General features: G+C 51.1%; 1 protein-coding gene across 2 annotated transcripts in view; it reads right to left on the bottom strand.

The window, feature by feature from the left end:
- Window positions 1-5,047: 5,047 nt before the first annotated feature.
- PVALB (parvalbumin) overlaps window positions 5,048-21,503 on the bottom strand; it is a 74,599-nt gene continuing 58,143 nt past the window's right edge. For both annotated transcript variants that reach the window (XM_081250387.1, XM_081250388.1), the window contains 3 exons: window positions 20,173-20,305; window positions 18,774-18,883; window positions 5,048-5,198 (listed from right to left, as the gene is read on the bottom strand). In XM_081250387.1, coding sequence (XP_081106513.1) covers window positions 5,170-5,198; window positions 18,774-18,883; window positions 20,173-20,305 — 272 coding nt within the window. In that variant the 3' untranslated portion in view covers window positions 5,048-5,169. The remainder of the gene's footprint in view (window positions 5,199-18,773; window positions 18,884-20,172; window positions 20,306-21,503) is intronic.

Genomic DNA, 21,503 nt, shown 5'->3' with positions numbered 1-21,503 from the left:
CTATATATGAACCTTCAAGTTTTGAACTTTCAAAGATGCTTCGAACTTTCAAAGATGTGCATTCGAATGTCCAGTCATGTAAGTTAGTTCATGTGTCTGGCATACATTGTCAGGTGCGTGCATCTGACAACAAGTGGTTGTGCTTTTGTGTACTTTACTGTACAGTATTATATAGAGTACAGTAGGACAGTATCTTTACTTCAAGCCCAGGAAGTCTGGAAGCAAACGTAAAAGCAAAGGTGATGTAGCTGGCACTACTGTACTTTTCAAGGTACTGTACTGTAAGACTTTAAGTGTTTTCTTAGTTTTTGTGATTGTTTTTTATGTATTATTTGTGTGAAAAGTATTATAAACCTATTACAGTACAGTACTATATAGCCTATTGTATTAGCTGGGTACCTAGGCTAACTTTGTTGGACTTACGAACAAATTGGACCTGGTGACATCGGCATGTCACCTTCCCAAGGTGGCGTTCTGAACACTGGGTCAGGTCGGGAGGGAGAAAATAAAAAGAGCAACCTGGAAACTTCTCTGCTTCTCTAGGACATGGTACCCTCTTTGGATCCACCTGCCTGACATCTGTGCTCAATAAATATCCAGTGGATGATTGATTTAACAAGGTAGCAAGAGACTGAACATTTTGGGAAGAGTTCTCGCAGTTGCTATGATGACTTAACAAGGTAATGCTTCTAAAGTGCTTAGCTGTGCAGGGCACAAGTAATCATTCAAAAATCATTTGTCGAATGGATGAATAAGTGTTTTCAATTTTCATTTTCTGTTTTCATTTTTATTAGCTGTGTGGTTTGGGCAAATTACCTAACCTCTCTGAACCTTAGTGTTTTTCACCTGTTGTCTTCCTTAGAGGGTCATGGTGTGGATTAAGAGGTGGTATATTATATACAAAACGTCTGGCGCATATTAAGTGCTCAAAGGAGGAAGAGGCAGATGTGGACGGAGGCTCTGTCCAACCCCAGAGCTGGAGCCTGGCACAGTCATATTCTCCATGTCCGTGGCTGAAAGAGAAGAGCATCTCCAACCCCAACTCTCCCCATCCATCCTTCTCCACCTCTGGTCCTTCCTCACTACCCCCACCCCACCCCACCACCATCTGCATGCTTTCCCTTCTCTCGGGCATCCAGTCCATCATTCAGCTCTCTGCCCAGGTGCAGGCTGCTCCCGCTCTTATCAAAAGGCACTCAGGAGGGCTTCCCTGGTGGCGCAGTGGTTGGGAGTCTGCCTGCCGATGCAGGGGACACGGGTTCGTGTCCCGGTCCGGGAAGATCCCACATGCCGCGGAGCGGCTGGGCCCGTGAGCCATGGCCGCTGAGCCTGCGCGTCCGGAGCCTGTGCTCCGCAATGGGAGAGGCCACGATGGTGAGAGGCCCGCGTACCACAAAAAAAAAAAAAAAAAAGACACTCAGGAACCCATTTGCCGGCTCCTCTCCCAGCCCCGAGCTCCCTCCTACCTGCTCCCGGCCTGTCCCAGACAGAAGGGAGACAGAGATAATGAGTGAGGCTCCTCTGAGCATAACAATGAAGAAAAGGAGTCGCGTTCAGCTGATGAACAAATGAGGAAGGGGGCTCAGAGGGTGACGAGGTGTTGGGGCCATGGATGCTGGGTGGTCAGAGGCTGGTGACACTCGGCCTACAGCAGGGGATGCTGGGCAGGCAGGACTTCCCCTGTGCCCCTCCCTCCTTGCTGAGTTAGAAGGTCCCTTTGGATGAGGCACCGAGGCAAGGTGGGAAAGCAGGAGACAAGTTCAAGTCCCCGTTCTGCTCTGCACTTCTGTGTGGCCTTGAGTGAGTCACTGACCACGTTGGGCCTCTGTGGCCACATCTGCGTCATGCCACCTTTTTGTGTGCCAGGCCCTGGGATCCAGCAGGGGACCCCACAGACATGCCCTCGGCATCTTACGATCTCTGGGACACATGGCTGTGAATTAGCTGGTCATACTCCCCCTCCTTTTCACCTGTGATGGGGAGAGTTTAGGGGCTCTGACCCCAGCTGGGGGCATGGTCCAGGTGGCTTTCCTGAGGATGAAGAGGACTGAGCCAGGGAAAGAGGGGTGAGGAGGGCAGGAAGGGTAGAATAGTCTAGGCTGAGGGACCAGCTTGGAGGGAGAAGGCAAAGATGGAGGATGGGGTGGGGGAGAGAGAGGTCAGGCCGTCCCTGGGGGCAGGGAAGGCTGGGCTTGGCTTTTGTTTGTTTCTTTTTTTTTTGGTGGTACGTGGGCCTCTCACTGTTGTGGCCTCTCCCGTTGCGAAGCACAGGCTCCGGACGCACAGGCTCAGCGGCCATGGCTCACGGGCCTAGCCGCTCCGCAGCATGTGGGATCTTCCCGGACCGGGGCAAGAACCCGTGTCCCCTGCATCGGCAGGCGGACTCTCAACCACTGCGCCACCAGGGAAGCCCCTGGGCTTGGCTTTTTATCTTATAAAATGATTTATAGAATACTTTGTTATAAATATATTTTAAATATATTACAGAATTATCAATAAAATAGGTTTATTTTATTCTATAGAAGGCGCAGCCACTGGGTAGTTTCAAGCAGAATGATGTGACCTGGTCTGTTTTGGAAAGGGCCCTTGGCAGCTCTGGGTGGAGAATGGATCGGGGAGCGGGAGATGAGACCAGAAGACTGGGTAGGAGGCCGCTGCAATGGTCCAGTGGCCGGGGCAGCTCCCACCAGCGTCTCTCAGAGCCTGGTTGAAGCCAGGGCATACAGTAAACTGCCCCGTTTATAAAAATGCCAAACCTGAGTTACCAACAGCGACTGGCAGAATCACCTCACTGGAAGAGATGCCAAAAATGCTAATTGGAGGCTCTTCACAAGTGTGAGACTCAGGCCACATGGCTCCGTGGAATAGTGCCCCTACCAAGCCCATGGCCGCCAGGGACGAGGTGGACTTGGCAACTGATGACCGGGGTGTCACTTGTCATGACACCTCCTCTGACCGCACCACTGCTCCCCTCGCCCCGCAAGGTACCCCGACCTTGTCCTGCCCAGGCTCTAGGCAAATTCTTTCCAAAACAGGGCCCTGGAGCCGATGTCCCGTGTCCCCTATGAGGTCAAACAAACGCGTTTGGTGATTGCACCACGTGCTGCTCCGGGCCGGGTCTGCATCATGGTGTGCGGGCTGTCGTTTGGGTGCAGGGCGGGAGGCGCTGAAGGCCACCCCAGACCAGCGGTAGCGGCAGCTGTCACTGTTCCTGACCCGTGTCCTTCTCGCGGGGCCCTGTACTGGTTTCTGTGGGAGACGCTCCGGCTCCCCAGCCCCTCTCCTGTAATCCACATGGGCCACGCGTAGGGCGGCCCCTCTTCATCTGCCCCGTCCTCAGAGTCCAAAACTGGGCCCCGTTAGACTTCATATGGAAACCCAGGTCGGCCCTGGTCCTGACTGCTGTCACAGGCGCGTGTGCACACACGTGCCCTCACACCCACCAGCTCACACCGTCTCTTGCTCACACGTACTCACACACTCAGGCTCACCCAGGCCCACTTCCAGCCGCTTGACCTCTGGCTCACCTGCTGCCTTCTCAGCCCCCGAGGCCTAGTGCCAGGCTGATCCCCGGCAGGGCAGCCCTCCGGGGCTTGCCACTGCTTTGGTCCAATTCCCGGTTCTGGCCCCAAGTCCCCTCCCAGGCCTGGGAGTGCTGGCTCTGTCCGGCTGGGAAGGTGGCCCATCCATCCCTGCCTCTCAGCCTGGATGCTGATGGGTTTCCTGCCCAGGTCATCCTCAGTGAGAACCTTCCCTGACGGCCCCACCCAGGGCAACACCTCAGGGCCCAGGGGAAGGTCAAGAGACACCACTGGGTATGGGGTCTGGAAACATGACACGGGAGGGGAGAACACTGCTCCAGTTCCCAGCCCAAGGCTGTTGTGGAGAAGAGCAGAAGCCATCCTGCAGGGCCGCTGCCATGCTTGCCCACCCAGCTTCCCTCCCCTCTTCTGATTTCCACGGGGATCTCTCTCCCCTACTCTTCTCCAGACTTGAGCTTTCTGTGTCACTGACCCTGCCTGTGTCCATAGATGGGCACCTTCCAGAATGGGCCAATCAGGGCTCCCATGCTTCAGGTCGCTGTGACTGGTCCAGGGAGGGATGCAGGCTCTGGAGGTGGCTGCGGGGTTGGGGTCCTCGTCCCACCACCTACTCACAATGTGATCTTGGGTGAACGTGTAACTTCCTGTGCCTCAGTTTCCTCATCTATACAATGGAGAGAATAATAGTCCCCACTTCATAGGGTTGTTGTATAGGTGGAATCATGTAAAAGGGCTCAGTGCAGAGTAAGTGCTCAGGAAACATGAGCTACTGGTATTAATAGGATTAAATTTGGGGCCTTCTGATGGACTGATTGCAAAAGAGAAGCTCTTTTTTTTTTTTTTAACTGATATTCTGAATAGACACCTTGAGCAGCTGGAGGAATCTTGTCATCAGGAGGGAGAGCCTGCCTGATAATGAATCCAGCACAAAGGAAAGCAGTGCCCAGAGATGGGGAAAGAAGGACTTAATCCTGATGAAATCACTTAAGTTCCTTGATCCAGCTGTTCCTGAAGATCTACCCCTGGACTATTCAGGAACATAACCAAGTCCTTGTTTTCTCTTCCTTTTTTTCTTAAGTTACTTTGAGTTGGGTTTCTATCATTTGCAACAAAAAGAGTATTAATGAGTATCCATCTGTCCATCCATCCATCCATCCATCCAACCATCCACGAGTCCCAGCTGTGTGGGCTTAGACACGTCACTTTCTCCAAGACTCAGTCTTTGCACCTGTAAAACAGAGTTTCATCACCTACCTTATGGGTGGTTTCAAGGATGAATGGGCAACCCACGTGCCAAAGGCCAAGGAGGGGCTCAGTAAATTTCCCTTCCATTTCATCTTTTCTGTCTGTATCCTGCCCCATCCCCGTGCAGGTGTGCCTGGAAGGCCACGGGCAGGAGCCACACCCCACCAGGTCTGGTTCCTCTCAAGCAGCAGAATCTGATTGGTTACAGCCTTTATTGTTTCTCCATCATTTTCCAGAAGAATGGTGTCCTTCAAGGGCCACAAGGGACGGGGGTAGTAAAAATAACATAAACAAACTGAACAGAAAGGCAGGAGGGCAGCAAGTGGGGCTGAGATCGGGTGTTTGGGGCAGAGAAGGACAAGACCTGGGCAGTCAGAGCCTCTCAGCTTTCAGCCACCAGAGCAGAGAATTCTGCAAAAGAAAATGACAGAGGTGAGTCAGAGGTGGTCTGTGCAGCAGAGACTGGCCAGGACCTGACTGTGGCCCCCACACTCCCCACTGGTGTTTTCTCTTGATTCTCGAATCTGCTGCAGAAGGGAAAACTGAAGTGATGGAGCAAGTGAGCATGGGGATGAATGAATGAATGAATGAGTGAATGAATGAAGTGAGTTGGGAAATGATGAGCCTACCATATCTTTCGCTTCACGATGTCATGTCACCCACAAATTATTAGTAATAATAACTATAATAATAGTGGTGATGATAGATTTCTGCATGTTAATCATGTCAGTCCCTTTTCTAAGTGCTTTATATACAGTGTCTTATTTGACTCTGACAAAAATCCCATATTGTGCATTTTATCATTATTCCCCTTCCACAAATGAGGAAAATGAGGCTCAGAGTCCAGCAATGTCTACGACATCACACAGCTAGTAAGAAGCAGAGCCAGGCTTCAGACCCAGGTGTGTCTGACTTCGGACCCTGAGCTCTTTCACAGCCACTTGTCTTAGCCCATGAGGGTCACCAGCAGGATCTAAAAAGATATAGAGTCCCCTTGCCCTGAACTTTCTGATTTAGAAGGTCCGGGGAAAGGGATTGTAGTGAGCAGCCAGGAACCACTGTGTGTTCCTCCTCATCTGGGGGACGGAGCCAGACCCTGGAGCCGTGACCTCAGCTCAGAGGGGTGAGTGCGTCCAGGTGCTCAGAAAGAGCTGGTCTCTGTCTCCTCATTAATCTTCCCGAACACTCAGGGATCTGGGAGTTATTATCCCCATTTTACAGAGGGGAAGACTGAGGCCCAGGGAGGAGAAGTGACTTTTCAGAGTGTCCAGGTTGTAAGTGGCTGAGGATTCAAGCTCTGGGGTCCAAGTGCCTCCGTGTGGGCTTGCCTGCAAGCCACAGGAGTCCCCCCCCCATCTCCCCAGCAGTGTCCATCTGCTCTGCTTAGCCTTAATATTAATTAAGGAGGTCAGAGACTGGTATCAGCATCAGGGGTTGATCAGATGTCCCTCTATTGAATCCAACTCCACAAAAATGGACAAAGGGATGTCCCAACCAGGTGAGGGGAGACACAGGGGAGCCGGAGATGGTCCCTGCACCCCAGGAGCTTCTGGAAGAAGATGATATCAGGAAATGCTCTGTGCTGCTGGCCTTTTCTCTGAATCTCAAGCACGCCGAGGGCATTCGCAGGATATTTGCACCTGCCGTTCTCACTGCCTGGTACACTTTCCAGGCTGCCTCACAGCCAGCTCCTTCTCACTTATCTGGTCTCAGCTTAAACGTCACCCCTCAAGGGGCCTTCTCTGACCACTCTGGCACAAGCAGTGACCCACCCCTACTGCGATCCTCTTTGCTCTCATCATTATTTATTATATTCCCAGCACTCACCACTCTCGAAATACTTCTGAGTATATTCTTGCTTATTCACTTGCTATCTGCCTCCCCCATTGGACCATAAGGCTGCAGCCCCCACTGGCTTTGTTTCCTCCATCCCACCTCCTGGCTCCACAGCTGACACCGAGGGGACCATATGTGTTTGTGAAAAGACGGGAGAGGTACAGAGACTTCGCATGCACAGGAGAAGAGGTGCCCTCTATTTAAGGGATCAGGAAAACCTTCAGAGGAAAGGTGGCTTCTGATACAGGTCTGTAAGAAGATGCAGAATTCCCATAGGAGAAAGCAGATGGAGGGGTCAAGGCTCAGAGGGCAGGATGCAATGGGGTGTATTTAGGAAAGACCCAATAGTCGTGCTGGGCTGGCCTCTTGTGTGATAGGACGAGCTCAGCTAAAGAGGCCTGGGCCCCCGAATCTGGCTCTTCCCCTGACGGGCTGTGTGACCTCAGACAAGGCGCCTAGCCTCTCTGAACCTCACTAGCATCATCTGTAAAAGGAAGGAAAGTCGGCTTTGCTTCTTGATCCAGAGACAGTCAGAGGAGAAGTGCTGGTGCACAGGAGGCCTCAGCCCGCATTGGGAACCCCTCTGCACCCCTTTCCATGTCCTCTCAACTGTGGGGCCCTCGTGTGCTGGTTAGAAGGGGTGCTGCTCACTAGCCAGGTCTTCTGAGACCTTTATTTGGAAGATTTATTTTAGGAGAGTCTTCTCTGTTGTTTTTCTCTCCAGGGGACAATGGAGGACAGAAGGAGCTTGCCACCCTCTCCTGGAGATGCCAGGTCCCCAGCCTGCCAAACACTGGGGGGCATCAGGTAAGTCACCATCGCCTCTGGAAATGCAGTGTTGTGATGTGGGGACAGCACAGGTGGGGATCAAGAGCTAGGCTTCGAGGCCTAGCCTGGCCCTGTTTGCTGGGAAAGTCCTCCTCTGGGCATCTGCTCCCCTATCTGCCCGTGCAGTGAAGGAAGGGGGCGGTAACAATTCCTAGTGAGAGACAAACGAAAAACTGAATGTGAAGAGTCATGTACCAAAACGTTCACTGCAGCTCTATTTACAATCGCCAGGACATGGAAGCAACCTAAGTGTCCATCATCGGATGAATGGATAAAGAAGATGTGGCACATATATACAATGGAATATTACTCAGCCATAAAAAGAAACGAAATTGAGTTATTTGTACTGAGGTGGATGGACCTAGAGTCTGTCATACAGAGTGAAGTAAGTCAGAAAGAGAAAAACAAATACTGTATGCTAACACATATGTAAGGAATCTAAGAAAAAAAAAAAGGTCATGAAGAACCTGGGGTAAGACGGGAATAAAGACACAGACCTACTAGAGAATGGACTTGAGGATACGGGGAGGGGGAAGGGTAAGCTGTGACAAAGTGAGAGAGTGTCATGGACATATATACACTACCAAATGTAAAATAGCTAGCTAGTGGGAAGCAGCCGCATAGCACAGGGAGATCAGCTTGGTGGTTTGTGATCACCTAGAGGGGTGGGATAGGGACGGTGGGAGGGAGGGAGACGCAAGAGGGAAGGGATATGGGAACAGATGTACATGTGTAACTGATTCACTTTGTTCTAAAGCAGAAACTAACACACCATTGTAAAGCAATTATACTCCAATAAAGATGTTAAAAAAAAAAAAGGGCCACAAGAGGTATCTGGGACTCCCCTGAGGTACGTCCCACCCTCCCCAGGCTTAGTATGAAGCACATACTGTAAGAACCTCCCAGTGTAATTTCTTCAATGCACATGGTTATGTAAAACGTTAGCATTAGGAGATGCCGGGCGAGGGGGATATGGGACTCGCTGTACTATTGTTAGACCTTGTCCGTCAACAGAGCTAGAAGTATTTAAAAATTACAAAGTGAAAAAACAAAAACCACCCAAACCAACACGTGCTATCATCATGGAAATGACCTGCCACTGACCCCCGCCAGGTGGAGGGCTCCTCATTTTTCTAGTGCTTGACCCGGGAAATGGACACCACTCTCTCCTGTCCCCAAGTAGTCCCTGAGGCCAGGAAAGGCAGGTGGCCTGGACGTAGGGGCCTGGGTATCAACTCAAGGTGGGAGAGGGGAAGGGTTCTCCTGCTGGCCCTGAAAATCCTCAGAATCACTGGCTGAATGATCACAGTGACAGGAGTGCAACCCGAACATGAAACATTAAGAATGCCTCTCACGGGCCAGGTGTCAAAGCATCCGCTTTCTCAGTCACGAGCTCCTCTGATCCTACAGCACCTCGCTAAGCCACGTGGTTCTTTTGAGATGTCTTTTATCGTTAGTACTTTGATTAGTATTGCCGATTTTTATAGAATTAAAAAATTCTTATTTTTAAGAATCACTTCCTCCATGGGAGAGACTCTTTTGTCTGCGTTTTACAGATCGGGAAACTGAGGCCCAAGAGTCAAGTAGCGTGACCAAGATCACACAGCGGACGGGATTCAAACTTCCCTCTTTACCCTGGAGGTTTCCGATCTACCTTGACCTAGGTCTAGAGTGACACAGGAGTCAGCTCAAATATCACCACCCCCATGACTGTCATATTAGCCGTTTTTTATTACTTCATGGTACTTAGCACTCTCTGAGAATGATCTTATTTATGTACGTACTTACTTTTTGTCAGTTTCCCCCCACCAGAACATAAACTCCAGGAGGGCAGTGGGCGCTGTTCACTGCTCTCCTAGCAATAGAACACACCTGGCCCCCAGCAGGTGCCCATAAACAAATGTCAAATGGGTGGACAGATGGATGGACAGATGGATGAATGGATGGCATGGCTCATGAGTCCTTCTCAGGGTTCAAAAAGTACCGACTTACTGCATATAATTCAGCCCCGGGAGGTGAGTGGGATGATTCCCATTCTATAGATGGGGAAGTGGAGGCCTGTAGAGGTCAAGTGGCAGGATCACGCAGAAAAGAAGGGGCAGGAGCAGGAGTTGGCCTGAGGTCCCATGAACACCCCCTACATCAAGGTGGAGAGGCCATTCCTGATGGCGCTAGCATCCCAGATCGGGTGGAAGCATGAACTCTCTCCAGCTTTAACCTGCCATTTGATCTGGAAAACTAGCCAGAGCCAGTAAAGCCTGTCCTTGGGCAGTGAGTTGCTCTGTCCTGGGAAAAAGGAGACATGAGTCCATCCACCAACATCAGCTCATGGAGTGATTGGCAAGAGGGGAAGTTGGTCCTTACCGTTTCCTGACTTCCATCTACCTGCCCCCTCCCCCCAATCCTCTCCCTAGAAGTTACAGGTTCTTGGCTGCACCTCAGCAAAGAGCCTGACCATCACCTTCACACCAGATGGCATTTGGGACAGTCAGCATGAAGGGGACCAAGGGACACCAACCAAGGGACTCTCCAGCAGTGGCAGGTCAGGCATTTTGGAGCCTGACTATGGGAGAGGTTTTGGACCTGTGGGGTTTTCAAAAGCCTCTAAAAACAGAACCCTGAGATCCACTGTGAAGCAGCCAGGTGTCACAGTGGTACATGCCCTGGCTTTCTGAAGAGAACACAGGATTCTAATTTTGTCCACCCAGAACCTGGAGCAGGGCACTTTGGAGACAAATTGAAGGCAGGAGTCACCTCTTTTGTACCTTTTGTACACCTCTTGGGGCAGAGCTCGGGAACCAGCCAATTAACTAATGCCCTCCTATCAAAAAAAGTCTCCTCTAAAACATCCAGGTCTCTCCTGAGAGAAAAACAAATGAGCAAACATACAAAGACCCTGTAAAGTCTAGGTCAAGTGATTTAGCGGTAGGATGCCGGGATGCAGAATGGGCATCAGAGGATGGGGCTCTGGTCTTGGTTCTGCTCTTCACTCGTGTCCCTGGACAAGACACCTCACACTTCCACGTCTCTGTTTTCTTATCTGTGCAGCCTCGGGTCTAGAACATGCCTTTCTAGCTCTCCTCCGGAGTTTGGAGCAAGGGAGCTGGGAGTCAACCCTCAACTCCCATTTCTTGCTTCTGTGACCTGGGACTAGATACTTCCCCTGACTGTGCCTGTTTCCTCATCTGTAAAGTGGGCCTCCTTGGGTTGTTCAAAGGAGCCAGCACTAAATCCCTTGTCGCTGGCCTGATCCATAGCCAGCATGCAGCATTTGGTAGCTGTTATTATCAAGATGCTTCTTTAGCTCCAGCCACTTTATTTATTTATTTTTAACAGCTTTACTGACGTTTAATTGCTTTACAATGGTGTGTTAGTTTCTGCTTTATAACAAAGTGAATCAGCTATATATATACATATATCCCCATATCTCCTCCCTCTGGCGTCTCCCTCCCACCCTCCCTATCCCACCCCTCTAGGTGGTCACAAAGCACCGAGCTGATTTCCCTTTGCTATGCGGCTGCTTCCCACTAGCTATCTATTTTACATTTGGTAGTGGGTATATGTCCATGCCACTCTCTCACTTTGTCCCAGCTTACCTTTCCCCCTCCCCATGTCCTCAAGCCCATTCCCTACATCTGTGTCTTTATTCCTGTCCTGCCCCTAGGTTCATCAGAACGATTTTTTTTTTAAGATTCCATATATATGTGTTAGCATATGGTATTCGTTTTTCTCTTTCTGACTTACTTCACTCTGTATGACAGACTCTAGGTCCATCCACCTCACTACAAATATCTCAATTTTGTTTCCTTTTATGGCTGAGTAATATTCCACTGTATATATGTGCCACATCTTCTTTATCCATTCATCTGTCGATGGACACTTGGGTTGCTTCCATGTCCTGGCTATTGTAACTAGAGTTGCAATGAACATTGTGGTACATGACTCTTTTTGAATTATGGTTTTCTCAGGGTATATGCCCAGTAGTGGGATTGCTGCTCCAGCCACTTTAAAACCAAGTCCATGAAATGCCTGGATGCTGCCCAGCACAGGGGGAGGATGCCACCAATGGCACTGTAACCTTTATTTCTTGGCCTTGTTTTTGCCATCCCCCACCATTTCCTGTCCTGCCTGGCACCTGCCGACAACGTTGCAGTAATCCTGGAGTTGGATCTGAATCTTGTTCCATCACTTTCTGGCTGGGTGGCCTTAGATCATCACCTGACCTCTCTGAGCTTCAACTTTCTCATGTGTAAAATGGATATGATAACGCCGACGTGCACAGCTATTGGGAAGACCAGATGAGAAAATACAGAAAGATGCCTGGCACATAGGAGATGGCTTATAAATGTTAGTTCCTTGGATATCCTCAGCACAACTGGCACAGGCTGGAGCTTTGAAATAATAACAACAATAGCCACAAAAATCCCAAAACTAAGACAGGAAGATGTAAACAGACAGAGGACACGGGATGCCCAAAGAGCAAGTTTCTGACACTGTCTATCCCATCCGAGTTAGGATTCCATCCCTAACATGCCTGCCCACGGACAGTCAGTCTCTGCCCCTCAGTTTCTACGTCTGTAAAATGGGGACAATGAGAGTGTCTCCTCATACGGCAACAGTGAGGACTACAGTGAGGTACAGTGGTGCCTGGCACACAGAGGGAGCACAGTTAAATCAAGTCTTACTGTTGAGGTGTGAGGGAGAATGTTCCTGGGTAGAGGGGGGCGGGATCCAGAGTCCTTCCTCCTATAAAAATGCAGGTACAACTCTACCTTTGCCAAAGAAGCCTCACCTGAGGCCTCTGGGGCCAGCTCCCTGGTATCTTCATCATTCAATCAGGAAGAGACAAGGGGTGGGGCTGGGGCTGGGGAGCAGCAGGGAAAGGGTCAGAGGATGGGCGGACTCACTCCTCTCCTTTCCCTTAAGAAACTGAAATTAGCCTAATGAGGTCTGTCCCCGTTCCAGGCACTGTGGGAATTGGACCAAATTAGAAGCTATTGACAGGTGAGAGCATCGCCGCTGATAGCCCGAGGTGAAAATGAGATGAACTTTGAGTCAGCGCCTGGAAGACTCTCTCCTCCCCTCTGTCGTGATGACCAAGATGAAGACACCGGCCTCCGCTTTATCACCTCACTTCTAAATAGCTCCCAGGCTGGGTTTCTTATAAATTGGTATTGCAAACAGGGATCACCTTCCCACCCCAGAGAACAGGGAGGCTGGGTCATTTGGGGTCTAGCCGGACGGCCGCAAGGAGCCGGTAAACAGTCCTGGGGGCACACTCTGTGCTAGGCACCGCCCTGCGAGCTGCCCCATTTCATCCTTGCCAGCTGTCTTATCCCCATTTTACTTACAGGGAAACTGAGGCCGAGAGTCACTCAGCCAGGAAGACTGTAACTCAGGCCTGGCTTGTGGCAGGATGTGTCTCTTTCTCAGAGCTTGGAGTTGAACAGCCCTGGGTTCTTGAATCATGCTGTAACCTCCAGAGGCAGGAGAGGGATAAATGGAGAAGGAGGGTCTTCTTTCTGCCCTCACTACTGCTCCTTTTCTCAGGAGGGCAGTTATATAAGGAGTGCTGCTTTCCCTCCTTTGGCTAAATCTTATCTAGTGCAGCATAAGGTGGGGAGTTAGGGAGAGTCCACACGGGAATAAAAACGAGCATCTTGCTAAGTACAGAAACCATTTATAACTTGAATGTCCCAGCTCAGCCTGGTGGAGGGAGTGGTAGACTCAGGAGACCTAGGTTCCATTTGGCCAAGGGCTTGCTGTGTGACTTTGGCACTTCACGTCTGCTGGGCCTCACTTTCCACATCTCTCACTGGGGACCAAAGACTCTGTCCCCCAGACCATACTGGGCTGGGATGAGGATGTAATGAAATAGGACAAAACACTGCATGACTTGGGGCTCTGCCATCAGGGCTGCGGGCTGGCCCCGATGTGCCTATCCTGCCTTGCTTGGAAATCAAACCCCATAGGGGCTGGAGGGCTGGAATTACAGGGAGGCAGGCATGACTCTCCTTTTATCCCTCTCAGTTTCTTCCCATCTTAGACTCCATTTCATTTCCTTTGAGAGTGGGTATTCCACTATTTCCAAAGGGTTTTGAGGTAGCTTACAAGAGAAAGCACACAAAACAAGAGGAAATGAACCATTTCCAGAACACTCACAATTCTTGCAACAACCTTTGAAGGTGGTTATTTTTAACCCTGCTTTGGGATGAGGACAGGGATGTCCAGAGAGAGGAGAAGCCTTGGCCATTCACACTGCTGGTAGCAGCACTCTACAGGTTGTATTTTCTGCCTGACTTCAGGAGTTTCAGCCCAAGGGCTTACTCCCTCCCTCCTGCCTCCCACGTTAAACATGCTGCTTAAAGATGAAAGAGAACAGATCTTTGCCAGAAGGAAGCAGAAAAAGCAAATGCCTTTAGGCATGCGGAAACGACTGCAAGGGTCAGGCAATCATTATGACTAAATTTTTCAGCCACGGAAACAAAAGCAAACCACAGGCTCTTGAGTTGGAACAGGCTTGAAGCACAGGAAACGGGCTCTGCCACTGGGATCAGGTTTCAGGAAAACTAACTAGGATTGCGTGTGTGCATGTGTATATGCGGGGTATGCAGTTCCTGTCGACAGCATGGCGGGGCAGAGAATGTCAAGGTTTGAAGCAGCGCCCCAATGCTGAGTAGCTGTGTGATCCTGGGCAAGTCACCCCACTTCCCTGAGCCTCAGTTTCCTTGTCTGTACAGTGAGGGCATGTCTTGTGATGCTCTTGTGAGGACGGAAGGAAGTGCCACACGGATGGTACCCGCTATTCCCAGCAGCCTGCATGGTCCATGCGGGCAGGTATTGGGTACGGAGAACCCAGGCTGTGGACACATGCAGGGTGGCAGAGGGTCCTGCCAGGACCTCTGAGTCTCAATTTTGGCTCTGCTACTGAGGGACCCTGGGCATGTTCCTTAACTGCTCAGTGCCTCAGTTTCCTCAACTACAAACTGGAAGAGGGATGGCATCTATTTTCTAGGATGATTATAAGGCAGTGGTTCTCAAAGTGTCGTCCCCGGACCATGAGCACCACATGGGAACTTTGTAGAAATGCAAACGCTTGGGCCCCACCCCGGACTTAAGGAGTCAGAAACTCTGGGGATGGGGCCCAGCCATCTGTGTCGTGAAAAGCCGTCCGTGATTCTGATGCCGGGTGCTGTTGGAGACCCGCCATGGGGAAGGACAGTTACTTGAGAGAGAACCTGCTACTTACTAGTCTCACCTGTTACTGATCCCTGGGTTTGGGGGCACCTTCCACCTTTGATCCCCTTCTCCCTCCTTTTCTGCTTTAAATCCCCCCTCTACCAGCTCTACACCAGGCTTTCAAGGGTGGCCATCGAGAATCAGTCGACCACATCTATAAAAGTCTTTGAGCTTCCTGGAAGTAGCTGCCCAGAAGTGGGAAAGCAAAGGGCTGTTATGAGAACTTTGTCTTTCTACCCACTCCCATCAACCTGTGATCCTAAAGGACCTGGTAAATATCACTCACCTTCAGAAGGGCAAGCAGTTAGAGACGGAGGCAGTATCCCTGGTTCTAGAATCCCCTAGCACCTGCAAGCCCCAGCCCAAGTGGGTCTCCACTCTTAGTCTGTGGACCTCTCCCTATACACCATACTTCCTCATCATTGCATCCCCAGAACTGGACACATTCATTCATCAAACTTTCCTTGTGCCCCTACTATGTGCCAGGCCCTATTCTAGGTGCTGGGGTCAGAGCTGAACAAAACAAAGTTCCTGCCCTTGTGGACATGACATCCAACCCAGTGGGAGAGACAGAGAAGCAATCAATAAGTCAATAAATAAAATCATCTCCAGAAGAGGCTCTTTGACTTTGAATGAATGGATGAATGAATGAAGCAGGCAGCACAGGGCATGTGCTTTGGATCTGGACAGACCTGAACTCAGATCTTGACCTTGTTTCTTCCTAGGCAAACTCTTAGCCTCTCTGAGACTCAGTGTCCTCATCTATAAAATGGGGATAGTAATAGTATCCTCAAAGAAGCTGGGAAGATTAAATGAGTAAAATGCTAAGCACAGTGCCTGGCACACAGAGGACTCCATGAAGTTAGATGTCATTGCTATCGTTATTCAAGGTCACATAGCTGAGCCTAGATGCCAACCTGGTCCTCTGTCTAGAGATGTATGCACTGGGGCACCTGGAGAGTCCCAGGGCTGGAAGGGACCCCAGTGATCAGCCAGTGATCTGACCCCTGATTTTAAAGAGCGGGCACCTGAAGGTCAGAGAAGTTCTGTGACTTGTCCCAAGTCCTACCGGGAGTTGAAGGCATCCTCCAGCTGGTGGACAGGGCTCAGCCTCTTTGGTCTTTAGAGGGAGTGGGCAGCAAAGCAGAGAGTCTAACGTAGAAAATTCTGGGCCCACGAAGGGCTCTTCTTCCCATCCCGCTGTTTATGAGGCACCATCACACCCATCCTTCCTGTCGCCCTCTGGATAAAGTACTGTGCTTGGGGGGGGAAGCGGGGAGGGGGCGTGTCTGCATCTTCCCACCTCAAAAGCATGAGGTGTGGGCCCCCCTGCCTCGGGTGATCTGTTCTCATTGCCCATTTCATCTCTTGCCCCCCTGTTTTGTTCTGCCCTGATTTCCAGACTTTCACCAGGTTGGCCTGAGCCTGGACTGTGCTGGCACACAGACCTGGGTTTGAATCCATGTCACCTTGGGCACTGGAGCTGCTCTTTCTGCATCTGCATCTATGTCCTCTGTCATCCTAAGGTCAAATGAGGTGACGTGGGTGCAGAGTCCAGCATCGGGCCGGGCACACGTTACTCACCCTGGTAATAATTCTCTCTCCCCTCCCACCCTCAGCAAACCTACCTTCTTGCCGCTTTCTAAACATGCCCTAAACTTCCCAGCCTTAGTGCCTTTGTGGATTGATACCAAGGCCCCGCCTGGACCTCCCTCCACCTGCCCTCCTGGCCTGTGGCAGCCCTGCCCGTGGTCTCCAGATCTGCACAAGTGCCCACTGTCTCCCTCTCTGAAGATCTCGTCTGCACCTCCTGGCCTCCGCCTGGTATTACTGTGTGTTTGTGTATAAATCATAGAGCTGTAAACAACGTGCAGGTAGAATAGAAATAGTGTTGCAGCCGCTGTTTACTGAGCACTTACTGTGCGCTGGGCACTGCACTTAACACTGTCATACATCGTGTCACAGACTCCTCACAAAATCCCAGTGAGCTATGTGTTGTGTTGTGATGCCCAGTTTATAGATGAGGGCTTTATAGTCGGGGCTCAGGGGCACCTGGCCAAGAAGTGGTGCCTCTGAGGGTTGGGTCTAATTCCACTTTGCTTCCCCCACTGCCCAGCACGGGGTTGCTACTCAGTAAGTATCGGTTGGGTCTGATGGAAGAGTTGAGTTAGTGCTTTAAGATCTGAGTTGGGCAGTTAGGGAGGCAGGGAAGCAGGCCAGGATCTGGCCTGGTTTCCCTTCACCGTGTAGGTTGCTTCTGAGCTGTAGCATATTGGCTGCAAATAAAAACGGGAGGGAGGTCCAAAGGCATGAGCTGGGGTCTCGGGGGGACCCGAGCTCGGGGTGGAACTGTCCGATAAGTGACTTAGTGAGGATGGGGGTGTGGGAGAGACACACGTCTCACTGGAATCACCTGGACCAGCCACGCTTTTCCCTCCAGCGCTCTCTGCTCCACCTCCTTTAAAGCCACCTCCCTCTTTCCCAGCCACAAGAAGTACAGCTGGCATCAGGAGGTCAGGCGGCTCATTGCATCTAACCTTTCTAGAGTTTCTCCATTCTCATTTCTGGCATAAAAATTTAATAAACTATGCCCACGTTCAGACTCCTTGTACATTTCCCAAGGCAATGCTGTGTCTGCAGCCGCTTAATTTTCACAACGAGCCCAAGCAGGTCTTAGGATAAAACTGTGCACCCCGTTTGTCAGACGCTGGAACCTAGGTATGGAGAGGTGATGGTCAAGGTCACAGCGGGTGAAGGGCAGAGAGCAAGCAGAGCATAGGGGGCTGGACTTCACACTCAAGCTACAGATATTTATTAAGTGCCTGCTTTGGGTTGGGTATGGGCTAGCCACTGGGGATACAAGGATGAATACAGCCTAGCCTCTGTTAAAAAAGTAGTTAACAAACATGTATACAGCAATTCTTCTGTGCCACCGTTCTACACACGTCACACATGAACAAATGTAATCCTCTGACGATCCTATGAGATAAGAACTGTCGTTATCCTCAGTTCAGAGATGAGAAAACTGAGGCCCAGAGTGGTTACTTGAATCACCCCAAATCACACAGCTAGCAAGTGGCTGGGCTGGGATTTGAACCCAGACAGCACGGGCCCAGAGGCCGAGCACCTACACATAGTTTTCTCTTAAATTTGCAGAAAGGATCGTCACGAGGACCAGCACTGATATGGCATAGAATATTGGACCGAGATATTCAGAACTGGTTCTAAATCCCCGCTCCCCCACATATGTCCTAGCTCTTTGAACAGGCCAAGAACCTTCAACCTCACTTTGCCCATCTGCAAAATGGATATGATTCCCAAGGATGTTGTGATGCTAAGAAAGATAATGATGCTGGGATGTGAATGCTGGTTAGATCTGAATGGAGAAGGATGTGGGATGGTGGACCGCCAGCCCCTCGTCTGTTCTGAAAGCAAAGCTTGAAAAGCAAGGTCAGGCCAGATGTTCCTTCTCCTAATTCCCAGCTCATCCCTGGCTGGCTGTTTTTTCCTGGCTCTCAGGCAATTCTGAAATGGTATATTTGGGTGAAACCGAAACAGGTTTTGAGGCTAAGTTACAGGACACCCAGGACAAGATGCTGAGGAGGATAGGAGATAACAAATTTCCATCCCTGGAATCTGAGAATGTGAGAGTCAGTAGGTCCTGGGGGATCAGTTGGCCTCGTTTCCTTGGGTTACAGATGGGAGACTGAGGCCCAGAGCAGGAGAGAGACTGCCCAAAGTCACATAGCCAGTTGGGGCAAAGCTGGGACCAGAACTCAGGCAAAAGTACAGACAAAGTTCAGGAAAAATCCCAAATTCTCCTGGATTCCTTACACAGCAGGGAGAAAAAAAAGAATCTATTCCTTTTGGGTTATTCAAATCTAGAAAACAATATACCAGTTTTTTCTTTGCCTGGCTTACATGAGAGATCTCTCAGACCTAATGGATTGGCTTTTTTCTTCTAATCTTGGGGAGTGGGGGACCCCCCCCTTCTCCCCTTCCCATGGTGGAGGGACATAGCTCTGAGCTTTTAGCATCCAAACATCCTGAGATCCACCACATGCCCAGGTCATGGCTACTCACCATCGACCCCAATCTTGCCATCCCCATCCTTGTCTCCAGCAGCCAGCAGTGTCTTGATTTCTTCAGCAGATAGGTCTCTGGCATCTGGGGAGAAGCCTTTCAGAATGGATCTGGAGGAGGAAAGGGAGAAAGTGGGGAGGGAGTCAGGCCAGGGTCGCCTTGCAGGAGCACCGTGTGGATGGTGGGCTGGCGTCTGCACAGGGGAAGCAGGCGGCTGGGACGGGGTGAGCAGCGAGCACGCGTGCCGTTGTGCTGGGCCAGGTAGCCCCACCATGGCTATGCTTCGCGGGTAAGCGTGCAGGGAAGGACAGGCTGTCCTCTGCGAAGGGTTGCCCTCACTTCAGCCAGGGCACCTACATTTGTTTATTTATTCTGCCAACACAATAAACACAAAAGTGTCTTCTCTGTAACACGGTCATGCTGGCAACGGGGGGCACAGAGATGATCTTAGGAAGCCACTTGAAAAAACAGGGAGGAGGCCATGTACTCTGGGAGAGACCACACAGTGTGATGGATGCAATGATGGGGAAGTGGAGAGCCGTGCTTGAAGGATGCATCCATTCACCTGGGGGTGAGGGGAGGAGTCAGGAGAGGCTTCCTGGAGAAGGTGATGCCTGGAGGATAGGTAGAAGTCAGCATCTGCGTGTGTGCATGCGTGTGTGTGCACATTGGGCATGGGAGGGTGGAGGAGAAGGTTCTAGACAAAGGTTACCCTTGTGGGATGGTTTCAGGGAAAGACAGGATGGATGGGGAAGTCCCTACTTGAAAAGCCCCTCTCCACACCCTCTCCCTTCTCTTTCTGACAAAATTCAAGGCAGTCTTGGCCAGAGTGTTACATAAAGCACAGAAGGGTTGGCAGACATGGGCAAGGTAGCCAAGAGGGTGATGGTGGGAGGTTTTTTTGCAGATGTCATCTTGCATTTTCCTCGTCATAACCTTCTCTGTCTTGCTCCTAGGACTCCTGAACCCCCAAAGCTGGTTCTGCCTCCCTGACTTGCCCAGAAACTGTTCTAGCTGCTGGTACAGAAGGGTAGGGGTCTGCAGGATGGTAGAAGTTGCCTTTTAGAGGAATGAAAAATCAATGAAATTCTCAAGGGAGCGCTCTCTGTCTTGCCTATGGTGCTAGGCAACGAGAAAAACCGCCTCTTGGTTTGTATTCAATTATTAAGTAGCATCATTCCATTAGCAATATTAAGTGGCTATAGTTTAATCTCATTAGTTGCGCTTTCTGCTGAGGATTTTATTTTCTGGAAGCAACAGCGATCAGGCACGGATGGTTATTTTCTGTGAAGGGTGCAGAGAGACGGGCAGCTGGACAGGAACTCCAAAGCAAGAGCGCCAGCCCCCATCCCCTCTCCCAGAGCCGCAGGCTGGGCAGCCCCTGCAGGCCTCAGTTTACCCCAGCTCCTCCTCCTCGATGAAGCCGCTCTCATCTTTATCCAGGATGTGGAATATCTTCTTCACTTCATCCGGGCTCTTTTTCTTCAGTCCGACCATTTGGAAGAACTTTTTGTGGTCGAAGGAGTCGACAGCTGTTGGGGGTTGGAGAGAGGGGGTGAAAATGAGGACAGACAAGGGGCCTGGGGAAGGGTGGGAGAATGTGGGTGTCACAGCATTTTGATCGCCTCCACAGGGCCAGTCCTGTGGGATGGCAGAGGCACCCCTCCACGGGAGGGCTGAGGGAGCCCAGGCCAGGTGAGGAGGCTTGGCCCAAGGTCGCACAGTGGCAGAGGTGGCCTTGCACCCACATCACCCTGGCTCTCCAACCAGACCCCACCCTCCACTGTACCCTTCACTAATGGTGGGGGTAGCATTTGAAGGCAGAGGGGCTTCCTGGTTTCCATGAAGCCTTTTGGGTGGCGGCTGAGTTGGGGTGGGCAGGGGAATTGGAGGCGGTGTGAACATGATGTGTGTATGCTGCAGGGGAGAAGGGAGGGTCGACCTTTTTCTTGGTCACAGATTGTGTGAAATCTATAGAAAATCAACACAGAGAGGACAAGTTTCTTTCAAGGTCACACTGTAGGAGGAGGAAGGGGATGACCCAGAAGCCCCCGCTTTACTGCAGAAATCCATTCTGGTGGGAATGAGGGCGGGTGTTGGAAGGCTCCCCAAGAATTCCCAGTTAGGTTTCTTCTCCGAGGGAGCAAGATGGGTCAAGAGGTGGGTGGGCTATCGCAGTGCCCTGGGAGGGTGGCTTCCCAGAGTTTCTTCATGCCCAGGGGAGGGGTTGCCAAGAGAAGGGAAATGGGAGCCCTCCTCCAATTTTCTATGTCCCGAGCTCCTTTTTAAGGACACCTGAGAAAGGAAACTTTAGACCAAGTAACTTATGTGTGTGTGGGGGACGGGAGTGGCGGGGTAGGGGCTATCCCGCGAAAACTCACTGTTCCCTCCCTGGGCTGGAGGGGAGGAAAGCTGCTCTGTCCACCTCAGACACTAGGTAGGGGAGGGGTGGAGTGGGCAGGGACAAGATCCGGAGGTGACCCCCGTGCTAATTCCTCTGCTGCCCTGCCAGGTGATCTTGGGCAAGTTTCTAGCCCTCACCCTGCCTCAGTTTCCCCATCTGGGTGACAGGAGGGAGAAGGAAGGTAAGCAGCTAAGCGCTCAAGTCCAGGGCAGCTCAGAGACATGAGACTGCCGGCTCCCCTCCCTCGGTGCCCGGTGCCCGAGGAGGCTGGAAGTTGAAAGCGCGGAGGATGCTTCTCGCAGGGCTGAGCAGAGCGGAGCGCCAGC

The sequence above is a fragment of the Mesoplodon bidens genome (genome assembly GCF_964165515.1).
Source record: "Mesoplodon bidens genome assembly, chromosome: 11".
NCBI classification, from domain to species: domain Eukaryota; kingdom Metazoa; phylum Chordata; class Mammalia; order Artiodactyla; family Ziphiidae; genus Mesoplodon; species Mesoplodon bidens.
The sequence above is the reverse complement of the archived record's forward strand: the minus strand, read 5'-3'. Positions and strand labels throughout refer to the sequence as shown.